The following is a 20,847-nucleotide window of genomic DNA, read 5'->3' on the forward strand; positions in this document are numbered from 1 at the left end:
AACTGAAGTTCACAGGTTCATAGCTTCATAGGTAGGTACTAGGCTATCGGCAAAAACTCTGTCCCAATGAACTACCACATATCAACAATTCTTTTAATGAGCCTTCATACAAGAGTAGCTCTCTTAACAAAATCATCCGGTTAAGCCTTGCAGAACTCACTTGTGAAAACAGCATTGTGCATATTAGATGTTGAATCCATGCCATACTGTTTAGTAAAACTAGAAATTGCAAATAAGTAACTAATAGATAAATACTGGATTACCATGTCAGAATACATGATCAACATACACAGGTGTCTATGCCTGGCAGACCGTAACATGCCTACTTAAAGTTCACTATGCACAAAACATAATTCTGCGAACTCTGACAATAAGTTACAAGGATGTAAGTAAGAGTTTTACTAGTCATCCTGTTGACTGCAATGTAAACTTAAGAAGCTCAAACTAAGAATCTGTGCCACACTTTCAACACTATTTTTATGGTGTTGTGAGCATTTTTTTATTGTCGTTGAATTTTCCTATGACTTTACAATGACTATTATTTCATATGACAAATACTGTTTTGCTGTAAACCTTGTGGCCCTGATTGTGCCTTAAAAATGTCTTTGTACCAATGTACCTAACAATTTAACAAACATATAAATATATAAATAACACTTTTGAGGTACACAACAGTTACCTACAAAGCAAGCAGTTAATAGTATGAGAATTCCAAATATCATGCAAAGTACGTGGCTGCATGTTACAATAACACAGGAAGTAAACCTTTTACTACAAAACTAAAGGGATCATTTTACAGTTAACAGTTAGTACTTATCAGCAGAGCAAACATTACCCAATCTTCCAATTATTTTAAGTAGTTACAATAACCAAACAGTAGTTAAGTCAGTTTTCTGGCTGCAGTTTTTATAAGTATACAGTTCTTTGTACACTTAACATTTACCTGTTTATGCGTAATAGCAGGGTGACACCAGAAGGTCTGTGAGAACAATTAACTGATCATCTGTGAACTGCTGTTTGTGTTCCTGCCAGTTATCATGATGAGTCCTACGAAAGTTAGACAGTGTTTTCTTCACAGTCATCTAGAACAGAAAATGAAATCCTGATTTAACTGTCTGCACTGAAGCATCTACTACGTATTCTGAGTGATGATCCACAACAGACACTTTTCAGCCGCGACCCACAATAGCAGCAAACAATTTACAAGCAATATTCACTACATATGCTCATAGAGATTAAACATCTCAAGTAGGGAACTACATCTTGTTTAGAAATGTTAAATGTACACTGCTCACTTTTGTGAATTATTCATACAAAATGACAAGATGATCAGTACAGTATACACTAACAAAATACTTTAACTGGTATAATACAGTGTAATGTTATTGAAGTCCTGCTAACACTGCTAAACAAACAACCAAAAAATGTACACACACACACACACACATACACACAAACAACAGGTACAGTGTGCTGCAGCAAGACAGACATTGATGGAATGGGAAAAAAGCACCTCCATTTTTTTCTTTTCCTCTTTTCTCAGTCGTCCATCATGTACCCTTTCTACCCATACTCCATCATCATCTCCACTCTGTCCTCCCTAAATATTTCTAACCTCCTTTAACATTTTTTGTCTACATCTTCTTCACTCTGCCTTTTTCTATTGTTACTAGTTTTGTCGTTATGCAACACACACACAAAATCTGTAATCCTTTTTTTAGCATTCCACTCCAGTTAACAAATAAAAATAAAATACGAATAACTACACAGCTTCAGTCATTAGAGTGGAGTTTATTTACAACCGTGCTCTGCTCGATACATCTAGTTATTCTTTCAGATACATCTTTTTCAGCACTTGTAAAGGAGGCTGTTCTTTTACTGTAGATCCTGCCTACATTTACTAAATGATTTGCCCTATAGCTGCTTTTTGAGTGTTGCTTTAAATTGGGAAAAATAAGCTGTTGTTTTTAAGGATAGCTGTAATCAAAGTGCAGGTGCAATAGCAGAGTAATCTGTACTCCCTTCCTGTTCTAGAAGTAGGTATTATAAAGTAATACCCTCTAGAGAGGATAGTTTGATGCTGGCTGAAGTGTGCATTAAGTGTACTTGAAGCAGGACAATACCGTATGGATTGTCCTTAATAGGAGTATACTTTACTACACCATTTCAGTGTTAACCATAAATGAAAGTCATGCACTTACCATAATACTACAACTCATAACCATAGCTCAAATGAGGAAAAAGGGAGGCTGCCATGGGCACAAACTATTCGGGTAGGGGTACAATTAAGCAAATTACCACCATATCAACATTACCGATTGCTAGAATTATTCTGTAGCAGTACTGCCATGTATTCATTTAGACTGATGTGGCTAGTTAAGTGATTGTTGCAAAATGTAGAGCTAGGTAGATTGGAATGTTGGGGAAGTTGTTTTTTTTTTTTTGCTCCTCTCCTTTGATGTGAGGGGGCATCAATGTAGAGGACTGCACAGGGTGCAAATTTCCCTACTTATTGCTCTATTAGGGCTGGCCAGCTACAGGTAGTAGTCACTTGGCAACTTAAAGACTCTCCCTGGTCCTAAAACTCTTTCCCTAACTCCCACAAAGTACTACACCTTCTCTTCTTTTCAGAGTCTGCACTGAGGATACCCAGGTCCTGCAAACTGAAAAACAGCCTCTGTCCACTCCTGAAGGTCTCTCCACAGAAAAGGATTGTAAACGGAAGAGGAAGGAAGGATATTTGTTGAAATGGATAACATGTATCATGAAGATCTAGCATTGTGGTAAATATATAACTTTCATATTACACATAATCCAGTCCATCCAATTCAACACTAGGTTAGAGTCCGCCAGCTCTACGCTCTTGGGTGGCATTAAGACAGTATACCATGAAGAAGGGTGACTTGGACATAGCTCTAGACCTTAAGATCATATCCAACATAAAGCATCTTGCAAAAGTAAGCACTGAAGTCAGTAACACAGCCAGACAGGTATCAATTGAGGAATTTTTTGAAAAAGTTCTAAGCAGTAGCTATAGCTTTCACAGAAAATGCTTTGGATTTTAGTATGTTCTTACTATATTTTCTATAGTGAAACAATGCAGTCTGACAGCCACCTGAAAGGGGGGAACCGTTGGTGCTTTCTGACCCAATTTGTTTGGTGTAAAAGAAATAACATATAGTGTTTCCTTATATCCCTGGTTTTGTAATAACTGATAGTATTTCATTATATCCCTGGTTTTGTAATAACGGATAGTATTTCCTTATATCCCTGGTTTTGTAATAACGGACAGCATTTCCTTATATCCCTGGTTTTGTCTAAGTAGTAATACAGTTGATGATGAATATCTAGAAATGAAACAAACATAGTCCTTATTTAAGACATTAATGGAAAAAGACAGGCTGACTGACTGAATGGTTTAATTGATTTCTGTTGCCACTGTTGGCATAAGGTCTGGCTTAATTCATAAGGAGACCCAATATTTATGGAATACAAGTATAGGAGGTTTAGAAGACAGTGCCTGAACTTCAGAAAGCCTCTTGGCTGAAGTATATACTACCAGGAAGAGAGTCTTCCAGTACAAATGCATAAGTTTCATAGGTGAATAGTAGACTAACCACAACGAGGGCCCTTATAAGCCTAACCATGCAACCCAAATGAGACCCACAACTTAGATTTATATAGGGGCGATTTACTGACTGCCTCTGTCCGTCAGAGACATAGACAGCAAACCAAGGGGGAATTTCTATATTACCCATCCATTGGTTCACGTTGTGCTTAAATAGTGTTAGGTAAGAACTCTGCTTCACATGAATGGGAAGTCTGTTCCAGATAACTGGAATTCTCTGAAAAACGTATCTGTCACTCCAAGATGTGCTACTTAACTCATAAGCAAAGTATAGGTCTTCTGATCTAGCAGCTCTGATGCTGTTTTGCAGATGTGCAAAAGGTTCTTCAAAACAGGGTCCAGGGATGCTTAGTATGCCAGCAGAGGGCACCTCTCAATACTCTGTATGATACAAAGTAAAGAGACAGGGCTTTAAAGCAATCAGCATAGGATATTTTGTTTATTCCCTGCATTCATTTTGTAAGGAACCTTTGTGGACATTCCAGCTTCTGCATGTGTCTGGGTCAGGTACATTCTAAATTGGCATTACACTTTAGGATGGGTCTGATGAGGGCTGAGTACAGTGGTACGATGACCTATCTGGACCTAGATGCCATGCCCTAATTTATAAGTTGAGCAACAGAGAAGGGTTTTCTTACTACTTTTGATACATGTTGGTCGAAGGCTAAGTTACTGTCTACATGAGTTCCCATTCTTACTGTATTCCTTGCCTAGGCCCTGACCACGATGTAGCTAGTTGTCAGTTTTGTGCTAGATTTAACCAACGCACTATTAAGCGTCGGTACGATTTTGCATTAAGCTATTTTGGCCGAAGATTTAATTATACAATGTTGTCAGATAGCCATCCAACTACCGGAGTTCACAAAAAAACGCAAAGAAAAAACAGGCAACCGAGGTCCAAAACTGACAACGAGGCTTCTCCTAAGCCAGTCGCCGGTTCTCAATGAGGCGCTTTTGCAGCCCCTGACACCCGCTACTTTAGAGTCGCAGGCCGCTACCGACACCCATGTGGAGTCGGTCAGGCCACTGGAAACTCAAGGTATTGGAGCCTCAGATGTGTCCGGAGCCGCTGAGCAGGCATCGGCTTCTGAAGGTGTATTCAGACACCTCAAGATGTAGACCCATAATGAGTGGTGTACCCCAGGGATTGGTCTTGGGGCCTATGTTATTCGGGATATGAGTTGCAGGCCAAAACCAGTGGGCTATGGCTGACCAAGTTTACAGATGACTGCAAGCTGGGCGCAGTCATCAGTTCCCCAAGTGATGTGGACATCTTGCAAGAGAGTCTCACCCAAAAAAATGACTGGTGCCAGAAACATGGTCTCAAGCTGAATGCCAAAAAATGCATCATCATCCCCTTTGGGGAGAGTGACGTCCCCACATATCATCACATTAATAATGTCCTAAGCACGCAATCAGTAGTGAGGGATTTGGGCACCCAAGTTGATAGCAACCTGACTTATGACCACCATGTTGCTTCCATTGTAAGGAAAGCTTTCTACATGGCTCACCTCATATGTAAGGGTATCTTATCAGGGGACAAAGAGGTCAAAACATCTCTATATTCTTCCCTTATAAGGCCAATTATTGAGTACAATGCCCCTTTGGTATGTACCTTGCAAAACAAATGCAGCAGCTGGAGAGACCACAGAGGTTCCTCACCAGGAGAATCCAGGGCATCAAACATCTACCTTACACAGATAAGCTAAAAGCCCTGAGACTCTACTCAGTTTCATACAGACTCCTTAGAGGCGAGTTCTGTCTGGCATACAAAACAATCTCAGACACCGCCTTGATGGGACTGCTGCATATCCGCAAGTCAAGCTCCACTTGAGTAACCTGTACACTCGACCTCAACCTGGTCTGTAATATCAATAGGACATGTTGGCGGGACAGATTTGTGTTCCAGAGACTCCATCTGTGGAACAGACTTCCTCTCCACGTCAAGCAGAATATCTCATTATTCCTTTTAAGAGCAACTTGGACAACTGGATGGGAAACAGAAAATATACCCCTTTGATTCCACCTGTGTCCCTGCTGGACAGGGGCTTTTGGTGCTGACTTGTCTAAACATTGGCTAAACTCTTGGCTAGGCTTATAAGGGCCTCAGGGCCAATAGCCTAGTAACTTCCTATGATCCTGTGAGTGGCCACAATCCATTGAAGGATTCTCATATGAAGCCTGCCCAGCAGTACAAGGGTGATTGCTGCTGCCATAAAACCCAGGGCTTGAAGTGTCAATCTGGTCAGAAGGGAGGAATTCTGAACTATTTTCTTGACCAGGGATTATATGGTGTCTATTCGAGACAGAAGAAGAGAAGTTATTTGAGTGACTGTATTTAGACAAGCATTGATGAATATCAGACTCTGAATAAGTGCGAGCTGAGATTTGTTGTTACTGAATGATATTCCCTGATGGCAACACAGCTGGAGTAAGTAGTCCCTTGTTTGAATCAGTTGATGCCTGGTTGAATTGGTCAGGAGACAGTCATCTAGATAAGGAAACACTTGGAATCCGAGCAGTCTCAAGTGAGCTGCTATGACTACCATGCAGTGATGAACACCCTTGTAGGCTGTGATGAGACCAAAGGGCAGTGCTGTGAACTGGTAGTGACTGGTTCCCAACCACAAGCGAAGGTATCTTCTGGAATGCCTGTTCATTTTGATGTGACACTACACATCCTGAAGACCTGCTGAGCAAATCCAGTCACCCTTGTGCAGAAAAGGCAAACTGTAACCATCAGGAACTTTGTATACTGAACAGACTGTTTTTTTTTTTTGCTGAGATCCAAAATTGATCTTATGTCCCCTGTCTTTTGTGGCAAGAAGAAGAATCTTGAGTTCCAGATCCTGTCAGGAATGGTGAGACCTCTTGGATGACACTTTTTTTGTCTAGCAGCTTTTTGATTTCCAGAGAAGCTGCTTCCCTCTGATTTGGTGGAATATTGCGATTCTCCTTGAAAAAGATGGAGGGCGTTGGGAAAATGGTATAATATAATCTCTGAATAATATCCTCTGTACCCATGAATCTTTTGTGATATCTAGCCAAGCTTTCTGGTGCAGGGACAGATGACCTCTGACTGCATCCAGAGACAGACAGTCAGGCCTCCATTCAGGAGTGCTGATAGGGTCTATCTGAGAAAGAATCTGTGGATCTCTGGTGGTGCAGACCATCTCTGCTGCAAGGATGGCAGCTTCCATCAGAGTTTCCCCTCTGCCCCTGGGGGAACTATCTCCATGTGACTCCTAGAAAGGACCCTGGGGCATTTTAAACCACATCTTTCTACCACCTCGCTGGTTTCTAGAGAAAGATCTTTGAGGAGTAAAAAACATACACCTACAGCACACAGAGTCTTTCTCTCTTGTTCACACCTGGAGAGTGTCTCTTTCACCGTGGGACCAAAAAGCAAAGATCCATCAAAGGATGCATTGAATAAAGAACACTTAAATAGTTCCACAAAGTCACACAAATGCATCTAGGCATGTCTCTCCTGATGGATATGCCTGAACCCGCCGCCCGTGAGGTAACTCCTGTAATGTGAAATTAACCTCATGGACGAATTAGATATCGATTGTAGGGTAGCCAGTTGCAAGCATATTCTATTCTGTTTCTCAGAGGACATACACATAGAAACAGATCTGGTAAGCTCCTTGATCAAATTTCTCTGAAGTCTTGTAAAATGTGCCAAATAATCCAGTGACCTAAGAACGAAGGTCACAGAAGCACAGACATGTTTCCCAATCCTTCCATCACCCTTGACTCCCTGTTAGGAGGATAGACAGAGGAACTTAGTCCCTTTCTCATGTCTGCTACAACAACCGTGGCATCAACCAGCACTCCATTAATCCAGTGTAGACAGTCTTTTGGAGGTGCAAGGATTTTGTCTGGTCTCTTCGGGATTGGCTTGATGCTGTCCTGTTCTTCCATGCCCATGACAAAGTATTAGTTGACAGGTGTGCACACTTGTGCAACCAGCTTATTGTACGTTTCTTATTTTTTATTCCCTAACAGATTTGTTTGTTTTTCAACTGAATTGTACAGGTTATGGGTCACATTAAAGGTGGGAAAAGTTTTGAAATTATTTATTGTGGTGTCATTTTTTTATATCACAAAAACCTAGAATATATATATATATATATATATATATATATATACACACACACACACACACACACACACACACACACACACACACACACACACACACACACACACACACAGCATAGAAAAGACTTTTTAGAGAAAGGGAAAAGGAAAAGACTACCAACAATGGTATTAAAAAGTATTCAAAAAGCACAAGAAAAAGGCCATTTAAGAAGAAAATAAACAGAATAAATGGGTACAAGTGAGGCATTATAAGAAAAGGAATACAAAATACAGTATATTAAAGATAAGGAAAAACTACACTCCCTTAGCCACAAATAAAGAAAAGGACTAATGACAAGTGCTCAAGAGTTCATAATACATGTCTTTTTGCAATGGCAGCAAACGAGATCTAGAGTATGATAGTTTACTGGGGGCAATATGGGTAAAAAGAGAGGAGCTCGAAAGTTCAAGGAAGCTACGATTTGGAAGAAGCAGTCGAGTCGGATCCAACCCATCAGTTGAGGAATGAATGAAAATGACATCAGATTAAGATTTAACAGGCACAATCTCCCCTTGACAAAGACAATTTGTTGGGGGCCAAGCCAGGGAACTTTTTCGATATCATAATTAGTGAGAATGGTCATGATACACTTCATAGCTTTACAGATCAGACTCATAAGGCTGACTGATCAATAATTTTCAGGGTCCGTTGTACAGCCATGTTTGCAGGCGGTATAACAAAAGCAATGTATTAGGAATCAGGAATGTAGCTTGTAGTTAAGCTTAGGTTAAACAAGTTAAGAAAGTTAGGTGAAAGTCTATTTGATGCTGTTTATTAAGCATCCAGATATGCTCACAGGACCCACGAAGGGAGTGATTTGGTCTGTGATAACAGCTTACGAATGTGCCCCTTACTGATGAACGAGGGTGTATGGGATTCTGAGATGAGTGGTGTTTGAACTGGGGTTTTTGGGGATGAAGTAAGAGGTGAACCTATTTTGTTAGGGTATCTGCGATGCCACTGGGGTTGGAGTGGCGTACTCCATTTAGGATAAGTTCAGAGCAATGATGAGTGATACTGCTAAGCTTTCTAACTTGCAGTTACCTTTTGCTTTAGAAGCTAATCTCCTTTCATGGTTTGCTTTACAAATCCTTCTAGTGTTTTTCAGTTTATGATATTTTTAGAATTCTAGTCTTAACATAAAGTTTAAGGAGTGTTTTCTTTTGTTATAAAGTTTATTTCTGTCAGCGGACCATCAGGGGAGGGCTTTTTTTAAATTTCCCATTGTATTTAGCTCTGGTTGGGGCTGCAATTTGTCTAATCAGGCATAAAACTCCATAATAAACATGGCTGCTGTGCCACAGTCAACCATGGTGATGTTATGGATAAATTGTGAGGTTTCATAAATGTATAATGTTTGCCATTTTGAAATCTTTAGAAATGGAGAACTGGCTACAGGGAGTATCATGGTTCCAAGAGTAAATATTATGAGTCTATCACATTTCCATCTCTTAGCTGACATTAATAATTTTCCAATAAAAAAAATACAAGATGGAAATGAAAATTGCCCAACAAAGCACTTATCTGAATGATTGTAAACAATGGTAGCAGCCAGTAGCAACATGGAAAGCAGCCAGATGGGAATGAAGACAATGCATTTAGACTGGCAGCAAGATAGTCTGTGGATCTTATGTTCCTACATCTGCTTAAGTACCTCTATGCCCATGGGCTTAGGCCATATGCCGGACATATGAGAGTATGAAAGGTTTAAAGCTCTGGTACGGTGGATATCATGATACCTCATTGAGAACCCCCCAATAGTTTTGGAACACTGAAACAGTGATCTAAGGAAAGGCATCTGAAGTTCTAGGAGCTTAATTTGTGGGTCTCTGGGTATCAGGCTAGATGAGGTGTGGTTTCTGACAAATGTGGAGACACCACCACAGTTTCCATCTGGCCTGAAGGCACAACAGGAGCAAAATCTAGGTAGGGGCTGCTTTCTTTACATTTAAACCAAGTCACTGTAGCTACATACAAACAGACACACTCCACATGCAGAAATACCACAAGATTGGGCAATGTATTATTGAGACTCCTGGAGTTAAGAAAAGCCACATTAATGGGGTCTAATTTAGTGTAAGATGACCTAAGTTGGGTTAATAGATAGACTCTTCATAAAAAGGCAATATGGGGGGCATTAAAGGCTTTTGCCAGTTTACAGAAACCCTTGAAACAGATATGCAGGCCATCTCTTGCAGAACAAGTAGACTATCAATTTCATACCAGACAGATAACTGGATTCACCTGGAATGACGGCAGCTAATAAGCCAATTGTTGGAAGCCAGTTATCCTCTCTTTATACCTAGGCATGATTTTGGGTGAAGAAATGATTCCATTTAGTACAAGAGTCTTACCTGCATCCACTGTATGGATGGAAAGCTCTAACATCTCTCCCTGAATGTTTCTGGGTTCATTCAGTCCCACATGGGTCACTGCCATGTTGCTACCATATTTGTCTTAGGGAATAGTCTTGCGGGATATTGTAATGTCAGAAAACCTGGAACCTGAAATCAGTTAAAAATAATCCTCTCCTTGACCATCTTGGTTAGTGGGGAATAATTATACATAAAGTAGAGTTGTCTAATGTCTTACCATAACAGTAAATGTCCTTTCCTTCACTGTTGCAGTATTCTTAACCTTTGGGATTTCCTGCCTCATAAGCCCAATGTCTGGCCAGTATACAAAAGCCTACTGTTGCTTTAAGGTAAGCCGTATGTCACACATATGCTCCTTGCATAGCGTAGGTCATGAAGGTGATGTCTGGGTGTACCATCCTCAGAACTGACAGCCCCAGTAGGAACACCAGTCCAAGAAAAAACAAGAGGTAACCAGTACATCCAGGAGGGTAATGGACCAGGGGGAGGAGGGAGGGAGTGAATATTGCAACAGTGAATGGAAGGACATTTAATGTTATGGTAAGATTTTACACAACTGTACTATGTTCTTGCATTCACTGGTTACAGTATTACTAACCTTTGGGAGAGTGCCAAAGTTCAAGAAGAAACTTGGGTGGAGGAATGACCAGCAAAGCCCTCTAGGAAGCCATGAAGGATGGCCTTAGCAAAACCAGCTCTAACCCTGGTGATTCCATCCAACGTGTAGTCCTTGGTAAAAGTATACACAGACGTCCAGGTAGCTGGTTCAAGCATAGAGTTGGCATCCAACCCCTTGAAAAAAGCCACAGCTCTAGAAGAATGAGCCTTTACAGAAAAAGGAAGACTCTTACCATGAAAAGTACAACAAAAAGAGATAGCCTTTGAGATCCAAGAAGAAATAGTTTGCTTGGATACAGTTAAACCTAGGGACCTAAGATGCAAAGAAACAAACAACTGATCAGATTTTCTAATAGACATAGTGTTATCCAAATAAGATCTGAGTTGTCCATGCACATCTTGCATTTGTACATACCTTAACCATTATGCCAACCTCCCACCCTGTCATCCAAAGTATGTATATGACCCTCTCACTAGCAGAATGCAGAGAGGGGAAAAAGGTAAGCAAATCAACAGAGTGATTATGTGACAACTCATTAACCACCTTGGGCATAAAAGAAGGATTAGTACGCAAGGACAACCTGTCCTTATGAAACACCAAAAAAGATAGACAAGCCATAAGAGCTTGAAGCTCAGACATCCGTCTGGCAGAAATAAAGGCCAATAAAAGAGCAGTCTTCCAAAAGCAACGATGCAAAGAAGCTGAAGCAGTAGGCCCAAAAGGAGCGTAGGTCAACTTCTCCAAAACAAAATTAAGATCTCAGGGAGGAGGAACAGGCTTCCTGAGAGGCCTAATATGAAAGGCTTCTTAAGAAATTATTTAGTTTCAAATCTAGAAGCTAAAGGAGGAGGAGGAGGATAAAGGCAGAGAAGCTGACAAGTGGGCCTTAACAGAAGAATAGGGCAAACCAGCATTGAGCAATTCACACAAATAAGAAAGAACAAAAGGAACATCCACAGTAAGTGGATCCACGTTACAAGAGAGACACCAAACAAAAAACCTCTTCCATTTGGTAAGTAGGATTTCCTAATACTGGGTTTCCTGGCCTCCTGTAGCACTCTAAGCACATCCTCAGAAAAAAAGGTGTCTGTGGAATCAAAATCCTATCACCCACAGGGTCAGTTGAAGGGTGGACAGGTGGAGATGGATGAAAGATCCCTTGTCTTGTGTGAGTAGGTCCACTCTGTGAAGTAACTTGTGATGACTGCCCTTAGCTAAATGCAAAGGAAGAGGGAATCAATGCTGTCTCGCCCAAAAGAGAGTCACCAACAAGATTCTGGGAGTGTCCTGTTGAATTTTGAACAGGACTTTTGGAATGAGAGGAAAGGGGAGGGAATGCATAAAGAAGCATTCTCTTCCAAGAAAAAGTGAGGGTGTCCACCTTCCACACCAGAGGACCTGGGACTCTGGCACAAAACAGAGGAAGTTGTCTGTTCAGAGGGGAGGCAAATAGATCTACTTGAGGAGTACCCCACTGGTGGACAATGTCCAGAGAAACATCCCTGTAAAGCATCCATTCCTGGGATACAATTAAGGACCTGTTCAGAGTGTCTGCCACAATATTTTGACCTGAGGGAATGTAAACTACTTGAACAGTCACTTGATACTAGAAAGCAAGACCCCATACCAGGAGTGCTAACTGGCAAAGAAGGTAAAATCTTGCCCTCCCAGTGGTTAAACCTCGGGGTGGAAAGTTTCTTCCACAGTATCCTGAGCGAGACACTTGAGTCGTTGACTCTCTAGATACAATGCTAAGGAAGATGGCCTGCTTCTCAGAATCTTTGGTACAAAACCCTGACAAATGGAGCACGACTTATGGTCGTCGTGAGAGGCTCCTAGGCAAAATAAACACTGGTTGTAGTGGTCTTTAAGGGAAATCTGTCTCCCACACTGGTATTTCCCCCTCTGGATGACATTAACCCCCAAAAGCAACAAAAAATCAAGAAAAAAATGAAACCTCAATGGCTTGGAGACCAGCGAATAGGAAGTAGGCGTTCAGACCGATGATTGGAAGTTGCGTTTGGACTGGATGAAAGGACGTAGGCATTCAGATCGACAACTGAAAGATGCATTTGGACTGGTGCAAAGAAGTTCTGAGGATGGTACATCAGGTCATCACCTTTATGCTCTACACTTTGCAAGGAGCATATGTGTGACATATGGCATACCTTAAAGCAACAGTAGGCTTCTGTACACTGGCCGGACTTCGGGCTTCAAGAGGCAGAGAATCCCAAAGGTTAAGAATATTGCAACCAAAGAATGGAAGGACATCAACTAATTCACCAATCACTGACACATTTTTGTCAGAATCTAGTTTAGAATTACTTAAATGGCAGTAAGTAAGGTGTTGGTGATTTTTTGCAGTAGGTGAGTGCGGACTACATGAGCTGTGGCTTATTCATAGAGACATTATCTTACAAGTTCTAAGAGTCTATGGCAAGATTTTTTTTTATTTTATCAGAATTTTACCACCATCAACATATGACATTTTAGTGTGGACTGTTTGAGAAGGTGGTAGTGGCTAATGTGAGGGAATGGCATCTGTCTTGCCCACTGCACACTGTTACTTGTGAGAAGGATTTTTCCATATTAGCTAGGTATTCACAACTTTAACAAACACTGCAAGTGAAGTTATTACTCAATTAGATTAACACCTTTAAGGAGAAAAACAAAAAGCAGGTTACTGGCTCAGGTTCATAGTCAGCAGGATGTCAAATAGAAGGAAGGGATGAAAAGGTTAAGCTTATTGTCTGAAATGAGACTACAGTGTTGAAGCTTTATAAAGCTGCTGCCCTTGCACCAAGGAAACTTTCCATGAAGCATAACTTGATAGCTATCATCTAGCAAGTTGGAGGGGTCAAAGGAAGATAGTTGTACCATTACCACCATGTGCCTCAGTAAGAACTGATGCAGGGAACGTTCCATATGTAAACTTGTTTTACCAGCTAGCCAAACAAGCAAAAGCAAAATCGTAATAGATGGCAGGCAACTGTGGCAGCACAGCCACTGGAATGATGATATTAAAGACTGAATATTACAGAAGAACTTAAGATGACTTGTGCATCTGCAAGAGTAAATCTGACCCAACATGGTTAAAAATGGATAAGAAATCATGGAGTGAAGGCTTCCACTACAATACTGTGAAATCCCAAAGAGAATAACACTATCCTCAGAAGGAACAGATGTTAGTGGATACCCAACAAGGAGGCATTAGACTGCAGAGAAGAATGCAATGGACAAGAAAGCTAGCCATAAATGTTAAGGGGAACTAGCAAACATGAAAAAGCTCATAGGTAAGTACTAGGTTATCATCCCTAATGAGGCTTTTTAAGCCTAGCCATGCTGTGTTATCCCATAGGTATTTAATGATCATTGCCACAGCTATATTTCAATACTTCTCATCTGTAACAGATTACTTTGTGTGTCTCTCTCTCATTGTATTTGGGGTCCCTATGGTAAGGTAGGGTGCTTAAGCACTGACTCTGTTCATCAGGATGATAGGGGTCAGTCCTGGGATATATTTCATACTTCCCATACACTGGGCCAAATTACACTTAAACAGGGTCACAGAAGTTCTTTTTTTTTATGGATATGAGGAGTCTATTCCTTAGTAGTGGAATCCTTTGAGATATGTTGTTGCCCCTCCAGACCATTTTGTTTATGTTGCAGAAGAGGTTAAGGTCTCTGAAATGGACACTTCTAACACCATTTGACTTCAGATGTGCAGAAGGTCCACTAGTGCTGGGCGTGTGGATGCCTTATAAACTACACATAGTTCAACACTTAGTAGTCTGTATGAGAAATGTGTACAGAGACAGGACTTTGAGGCAGTCCACGTAGCTTATGTGCCTTAGGCCCACTATTCTTACTATAAAGAACCTCTGTGGATGCTCCAGTTGTTAACAAATATCAAGACAGGTACACACCAAAGGGGGCATTGTACACTATGATGGGCCTAATGAAAGCTGAATGAAGAGTAACAATGACCTCTCTGGACCTAGATGCTATCCCTTTATTTACAAACCCATGCAACACTGGCCTGAATGTACCCCATAAAGACAAAAAAAAAGTTAAAAGTCATGGGCATTCAAATGCCATTAAACTGAAACACTCTATGTCCTTAAGGGTTAATTTGCATATTTATTTTTATTTAACATTTGTTTACCGGGAAAGTCCGACTTGGAATGAAGCCAAATCTCATCAGAGGCCCAGGGAGAAATACCCCAGATGTATGTCTTTGTAACGTGGGAGAAAACGGGAGCACCTGGAGGAAACCCACACGAGCGCAGGGAGGACATGAAGACTCAGCACAGCAGGCACCCTAGCCGAGAATCGAACCAGAGAGCCTCTTGCTGTGAGCCTAAGGACCTCCACTACAGGAGGTTTAAGATCTTTATTATGAGGGAGATGGCTTTATGATCAGACTTGTGTAAGAATGTTACACTGGGGATAGGGCATGATTCACCCATATTAGTGAGGACAAGGTCAAGGATGTTACTTCCCCCGGTGGGCACTCTGAGTAGCTATTCCACTGCATTTCTGTTGCCAAAGTCCGGGAATCTCTGGACCTGCATGGTAGTAGTGGCATATATTCCTAGTTTATGTTAGCATGCAGCACACTCACCTGTGGTGCAGAAGGCCGTGGGTTCAATTCCCACACCAGGTAGCTCAATTGCTGGCACTGCAGTGCACCATAAGGAGGAGGATGCATTCCTGACTGTGGCATCCTTTGAATGAGAAGTTAAACCAACATCCTATCTACTTGAGTTGGTGGTAGCTCGGGTGGATGTCAAAGATCCCATAGCACTTATTGAAAAGAGAAGGTGTAGTTCCCTAATACCCTGGCCAAACATCCCCCAGTAGTATAAAAACCACCTCTGGTCTCCCTTGAAAAGTGGCAACTAGCGTAGTGGGACGACTTCTTCTTTCGGCTTTTCCCAGTTAGGGGTCACCACAGTAGATCACCTGTTCACTCATGATTGGCAGTGGAGTGTTAAGGTGTCGAGTTGCCAGCCCAGCACCCAACCTTCCACAGAAGGCATGCACACACTCATGCCTAGGGCCAATTTAGAGTGTTCAATCCACCTACAGCATGTCTTTGGGATGTGGGAAGAAACCGGAGCACCCGGAGGAAACCCACACGACCACAGGGAGGACATGCAGACTCCACACAGAAGGTACCCCAGCTGTGGATCGAACCGGAGTACCTCTTGCTGTGAGGTGACAATGCTAACCGCTGCACCACTGTGGAAGCCCAACTAGCATAGTGGGACTAAACCAGTCAAAGAATTAAAAAAAGACAACTGAAGTCACCCATGAATATTATAACTGGATTAATGTTAAGTGACTGCAGCTCATTTAGGCATGCACTATGACATTTCTGGGTCACTGAGGGCATGCTGTAGCTCGCTAGGACATGGTAAGGGACTTTGCTGATGGTATGTTGGACTTGTAAGACCTCAAGGACATCATGCTACTTTACCATCTTTGATGTTAGCCTTTTTCAGATGAGGATTAAGACACCTCCACCTTTCTTCCCTTTCCTGTCTAGTGGCTGGTCTAAAAAGTTGTAGCTCTGTACTGCCTGAGTTCTCTCTTCAGATGTGAACCATGTCTCAGCCACTAAGCCCATATCAATGCCCTCTATGGTGAGAAGGACTTGCAGAGAGTGAAGTGTTTTCTTTACGCTACTAGCACTGATCAGTATTACCTTTAATTCATTAACACCTACGTGGTGTGGAATGTCACACTTCTAGCAGCCTATACACCCTTGTATTCCACAGTATTTTCTAAAAAAAAAAAAAAAAACTTAAAAGCACAAGATAAGCAAATGTAAACATTTTGTGAACAATCCAGGCTATTAAAACTGTACAAATAATGTTACAACAAAGAAGTAAAACTTAAAGTGGCAGTGAGTGCATTCCTGTATCGAGTGTGTCCACCACTTCTTAATAAACAAGCACCTATCCAGGCATGTCTAAGGGTCAGCTCCTGGTGTTTTCTCCTGTCTACCTGATGAATCTGGGCATCTTGGGGCAATGCAGCAATTGCCTCATGTACACAGACAACCCTCTCCTCCTACCACCCAACACTACAACCTGTGAGAGATGCACTTATATAGCCAAATTGGAAGCAAAGCTCTCTTCACCCAAGACTGAACTAGACAGTCAAGAGGAGAAGGTAAAAACCTGCACCACACCACACTCATCACATAGCCCTCAAAACCTACACCATCAAAACAGACACACAGAAACACAAAACACACACCTACATTCATGGAGGCTCTCAATAAAAATCTGCTCAAGCAATGGAGACCTCCAAAGCAGAAACGCAAGCAACCTCCACCCCCCCAACACAACCTAAATGACACACAGCCCACAAACTCAGTGTGCCACTCAACCACAACCCATAAGGCATAACAACGTACCCAACAATCTAGTCATAGGTGACTCTATAGTCAGGCACACTGATGATCCACTCACCAGGCTAAACAAGGAGAAAGTTACTGTCACAGCTGCCTGTCGGGTGCCAGGATCCGCCACATAATGCACGCACTCACTTCACTCCATAACAAGTACAAATATGACTCTGTCATTGTCCATGTTGGTGTGAATGACCTGAGACGTACCTCCCTGGACTACATGAAAAGAGACATGGAGGAGCTCTCTGATCTTGTAGCCCAGGCAGGTATGACTCTTGCCCTGAGTAGCATCCTGCCATCACCCAGAATGATACCACAGTACAAGGACAAAATGATTTACTTCAACAACTGGCTAAGCTTCTGGTGTCATTCTAAGGGGATCCAGTATCTGCCTGGGATGACAAGATCAACATACCACAATGCTTTGCCAGAGATGGCCTGCAACTGTCACCCTTGGGATTCCGGACACCGGCTAAGGCTCTTGCCACCCCTATAATGCCTTTTTTAGGCAAGGTTCAAATGACAAATTCACCACCGTAACAGGTGCAAACAAGCAAGCAAAATCTGAGGGTAATGCTACTCAATGCTAGAAGTCTAAACCTCAAAATGCATTCACTCGAGGCACTCCTTAAAATGGAGAACATCGACATCTGTGCAGTGAGAGAGACCTGGTTCAAGGCTCCAGAGAGCACCCCTGCAATACCAGGCTATAATTCATACCACACCTTTCGGCCACCTAACCTAGACCGAAACACTAAAGGCGGAGGCGTGTCCATATTCATTAAGGATATCCACACCTCCAGGCTAGTTGCTCAGCATAATGCATCCGAGATTATCTAAATGCAACTAACTCTGGGCAAGACCGCAATCCAAATTGTAACTTGCTACAGATCCCCCACCATGCCCCAAGATTCCCACTCCTCATTTCTTTATACACTGGAAAATATTGGAGTGCAACACCCTCATAATGGGTGATTTCAACTACCCCACCATTAACTGGGAAAACTACTCGTATACCAACACTTTTGTTCAACGTTTTCTGGAATTCATAAATTCCAACACCTTGGATTAATTTATCCACATCCCCACCAGGGGCAGCAATATCCTAGACCTGGTCATTACCAACATGGGCGACCAGTGTTCCACACCAGAGGTCAATTCCTCGTTGGTCAGATCAGACCACAAGCTAATCACCCTAGACATCCACATCCTGCCCCCACCACCCATTAGGGAAACCACCGTAAAGAAATTCTACAAAGCCAACTACACTGTTCTTAAGACAGAAGTGGCAAACTTCATGACACCCATGCAGCTGGACAACAGAGGTACGACTGCTGAAATCTACACAAATGCACTTTATACGCACTTTCACAAGTGCATGGATCATGCTATCCCTAACAGAACCAAAATGCTATCCTCCAAAAAAAGGAAGCCAATCTGGTGGTCCCCTGCCATAAACAAACTCTACAACAGAAGAAAGACACTGTTGCAAAAAAAGAGTAAAATCCCATGATTGGAGGAACTCCCTGGTCAGCCTCAGTAAGAAGCTAAGATCCCTCATAAAATCCTCCAAAGCTAGTTATAAAAACAAAATTGCCACTGATTTTAAAGACAACCACAAAGCATTTTCTAGCTATTGTCAAGAATCTCAATGGCAACACTGTTCTGAGTTACAGCACAATGGCACTAAATATACAGAACCAACCGATATTGCCAATATCCCTTAAAGGGCCCATCTCTACACCAGAAGAATGCAAAGTTCCTGTAATCACAGCTGCACAGGTAAAAACCACACTCTCCAAAGCCAAGAACATAGCATCTATGGGACCTGACAACATCCCAGGCTGCATTCTGCAGAATGAACTGGCACCCCACCTAAGCACCATGTTCAATCACAGCCTCACCTCAGGCTTTGTGCCCACTGAATGGCACACAGTGACAGTTATCCCACTCCACAAAGGGGGAGCCACCACGGACCCCGGAAACTACCGCCCCATTAGCCTAACGAGCCTGGTCTGCAAGGCCATGGAACGTATCATCATGGAACTTATAAACAAAGACATTGGTAATCTCCAAACTCTGGACCCCACCCAGTTCGGATTTGTAAAAGGCAGATCATGTCTCCTAAACCTGATAGACTTCTTTGAAGCAGTCACCAAATCCGTAGACGAGGGTAAGGTGGTTCACACAGTCTATCTAGATCTCGCCAAGGCTTTTGACACATCCCCCACTCTAGAATTATAGCTAAACTCACTAAACTAGGTATAAATGCCTATGGCACAAGATGGGTTGCAAGTTGGCTCACTGACAGAACCCACACTGTGAAAGTAACAGACTCCAAATCCGCCTTCAGACCAGTGACAAGTGGAGTACCACAGGGTTCAGTCCTGGGTCCTCTCCTGTTTGGTATCTACTTTTCTGAAGTACAGGCTAACACAGAAGTTCTTTGGCTAGCGAAATTTGCAGATGATTGCAAACTAGGAGCCATAATCGAAACTCCTAACGATGTGGACATCCTACAAAAGGGCCTCACTGAGACAGATGCCTGGTGTCAAAGCCATGGCCTCAAGCTCAATGCCAAAAAGTGCATTGTCATCCCCTTTGGTAAAAACTCTGCACCCATGAGCTACCACATGGGTGGTAGTCTAACACCGAAAGTGTGATAAGAAACCTTGGAACACAGGTAGGCAGTAGTCTCTCCTTTGATAATCACATTGCCACAGTAGTCAGGAAATCCTTCTATGTGGCACACATCATCACAAAAGGTTTCTCATCCAGGAAAAAAAAAGAGGTCATTGTTCCCCTCTACTCGTCACTCATTAGACCCATTATAGAGTACAACGCCCCTTTTGGTATGTACCTCACAAGACGGCTACAACAAATGGAAAGGCCGCAGAAATACCTCACAAAGAGGATTACCGGCCTCAAACAGATGCCCTATGGAGACCATCCCAAAAAAACTCCAGCTTTACTCCATCGCATATTGCCTACTCAGAGGCGATCTCTGCCTAACATACAAAGCTATGTCAAACCCAGAGCTGTTGGAATGCCCCACTTAAAGAAATCCCAATCCCTCTGAGCTACACGCTTTAGGGACCTAAACCTTGTCACCACAATAAACAGAACATGCTGGAAGGATAGATTCCTGTCCCAGAGACTTCCCACACTCTGGAACAAACTACCTATCGATATCAAACAAAGCTCCTCATTAGCACTCTTCAATAAAAATCTTGATGATTGGATGGGAAATAGGAAATTCACCCCGGGGATCACCTCTGGGGCTCTGCTCGACAGGGGCACAGGAAAATAATTTTCTTGGGTGGCGAAAGCCAGGGTACTTTTTTGGCTAGGCTTATATAGGCCCTAGGGCCAATAGCCTAGTACCTACCTATGAACTCCTTTCTCCCTACTGCCTGCCTTTTGGCCCCTGCCCACCAGACCAATGGACTATAAACAGGGAACGCCACTACAACGATACCTTAGAACTGGGAAAACAGAGTTTACCATCAGAAGAAAGCGTGTGTGTTACAATAGTCATTCTAAATTTTGTAAGGGTTGAACACACTCAATCGGGCCAAAGCTGAGCCCTCCCTTATCTCACTCTAGCTACTTCCTGCTCCCTCCACTCTTCCAGCCATACCAACCCAGAACTTCCCT

The 20,847-nt window shown here is 42.3% G+C and overlaps 1 protein-coding gene across 1 annotated transcript in view; it reads right to left on the reverse strand.

The window, feature by feature from the left end:
* The window catches only part of PSME4 (proteasome activator subunit 4), a 2,990,260-nt gene that overhangs the window by 24,033 nt on the left and 2,945,380 nt on the right, over window positions 1-20,847 (reverse strand). The window contains exon 46 of the mRNA XM_044055122.1: window positions 944-1,082. Coding sequence (XP_043911057.1) covers window positions 948-1,082 — 135 coding nt within the window. The 3' untranslated portion in view covers window positions 944-947. The remainder of the gene's footprint in view (window positions 1-943; window positions 1,083-20,847) is intronic.

The sequence above is a fragment of the Protopterus annectens genome, chromosome 1.part2 (genome assembly GCF_019279795.1).
Source record: "Protopterus annectens isolate FY-2018-M chromosome 1.part2, PAN1.0, whole genome shotgun sequence".
Taxonomy (NCBI): domain Eukaryota; kingdom Metazoa; phylum Chordata; order Ceratodontiformes; family Protopteridae; genus Protopterus; species Protopterus annectens.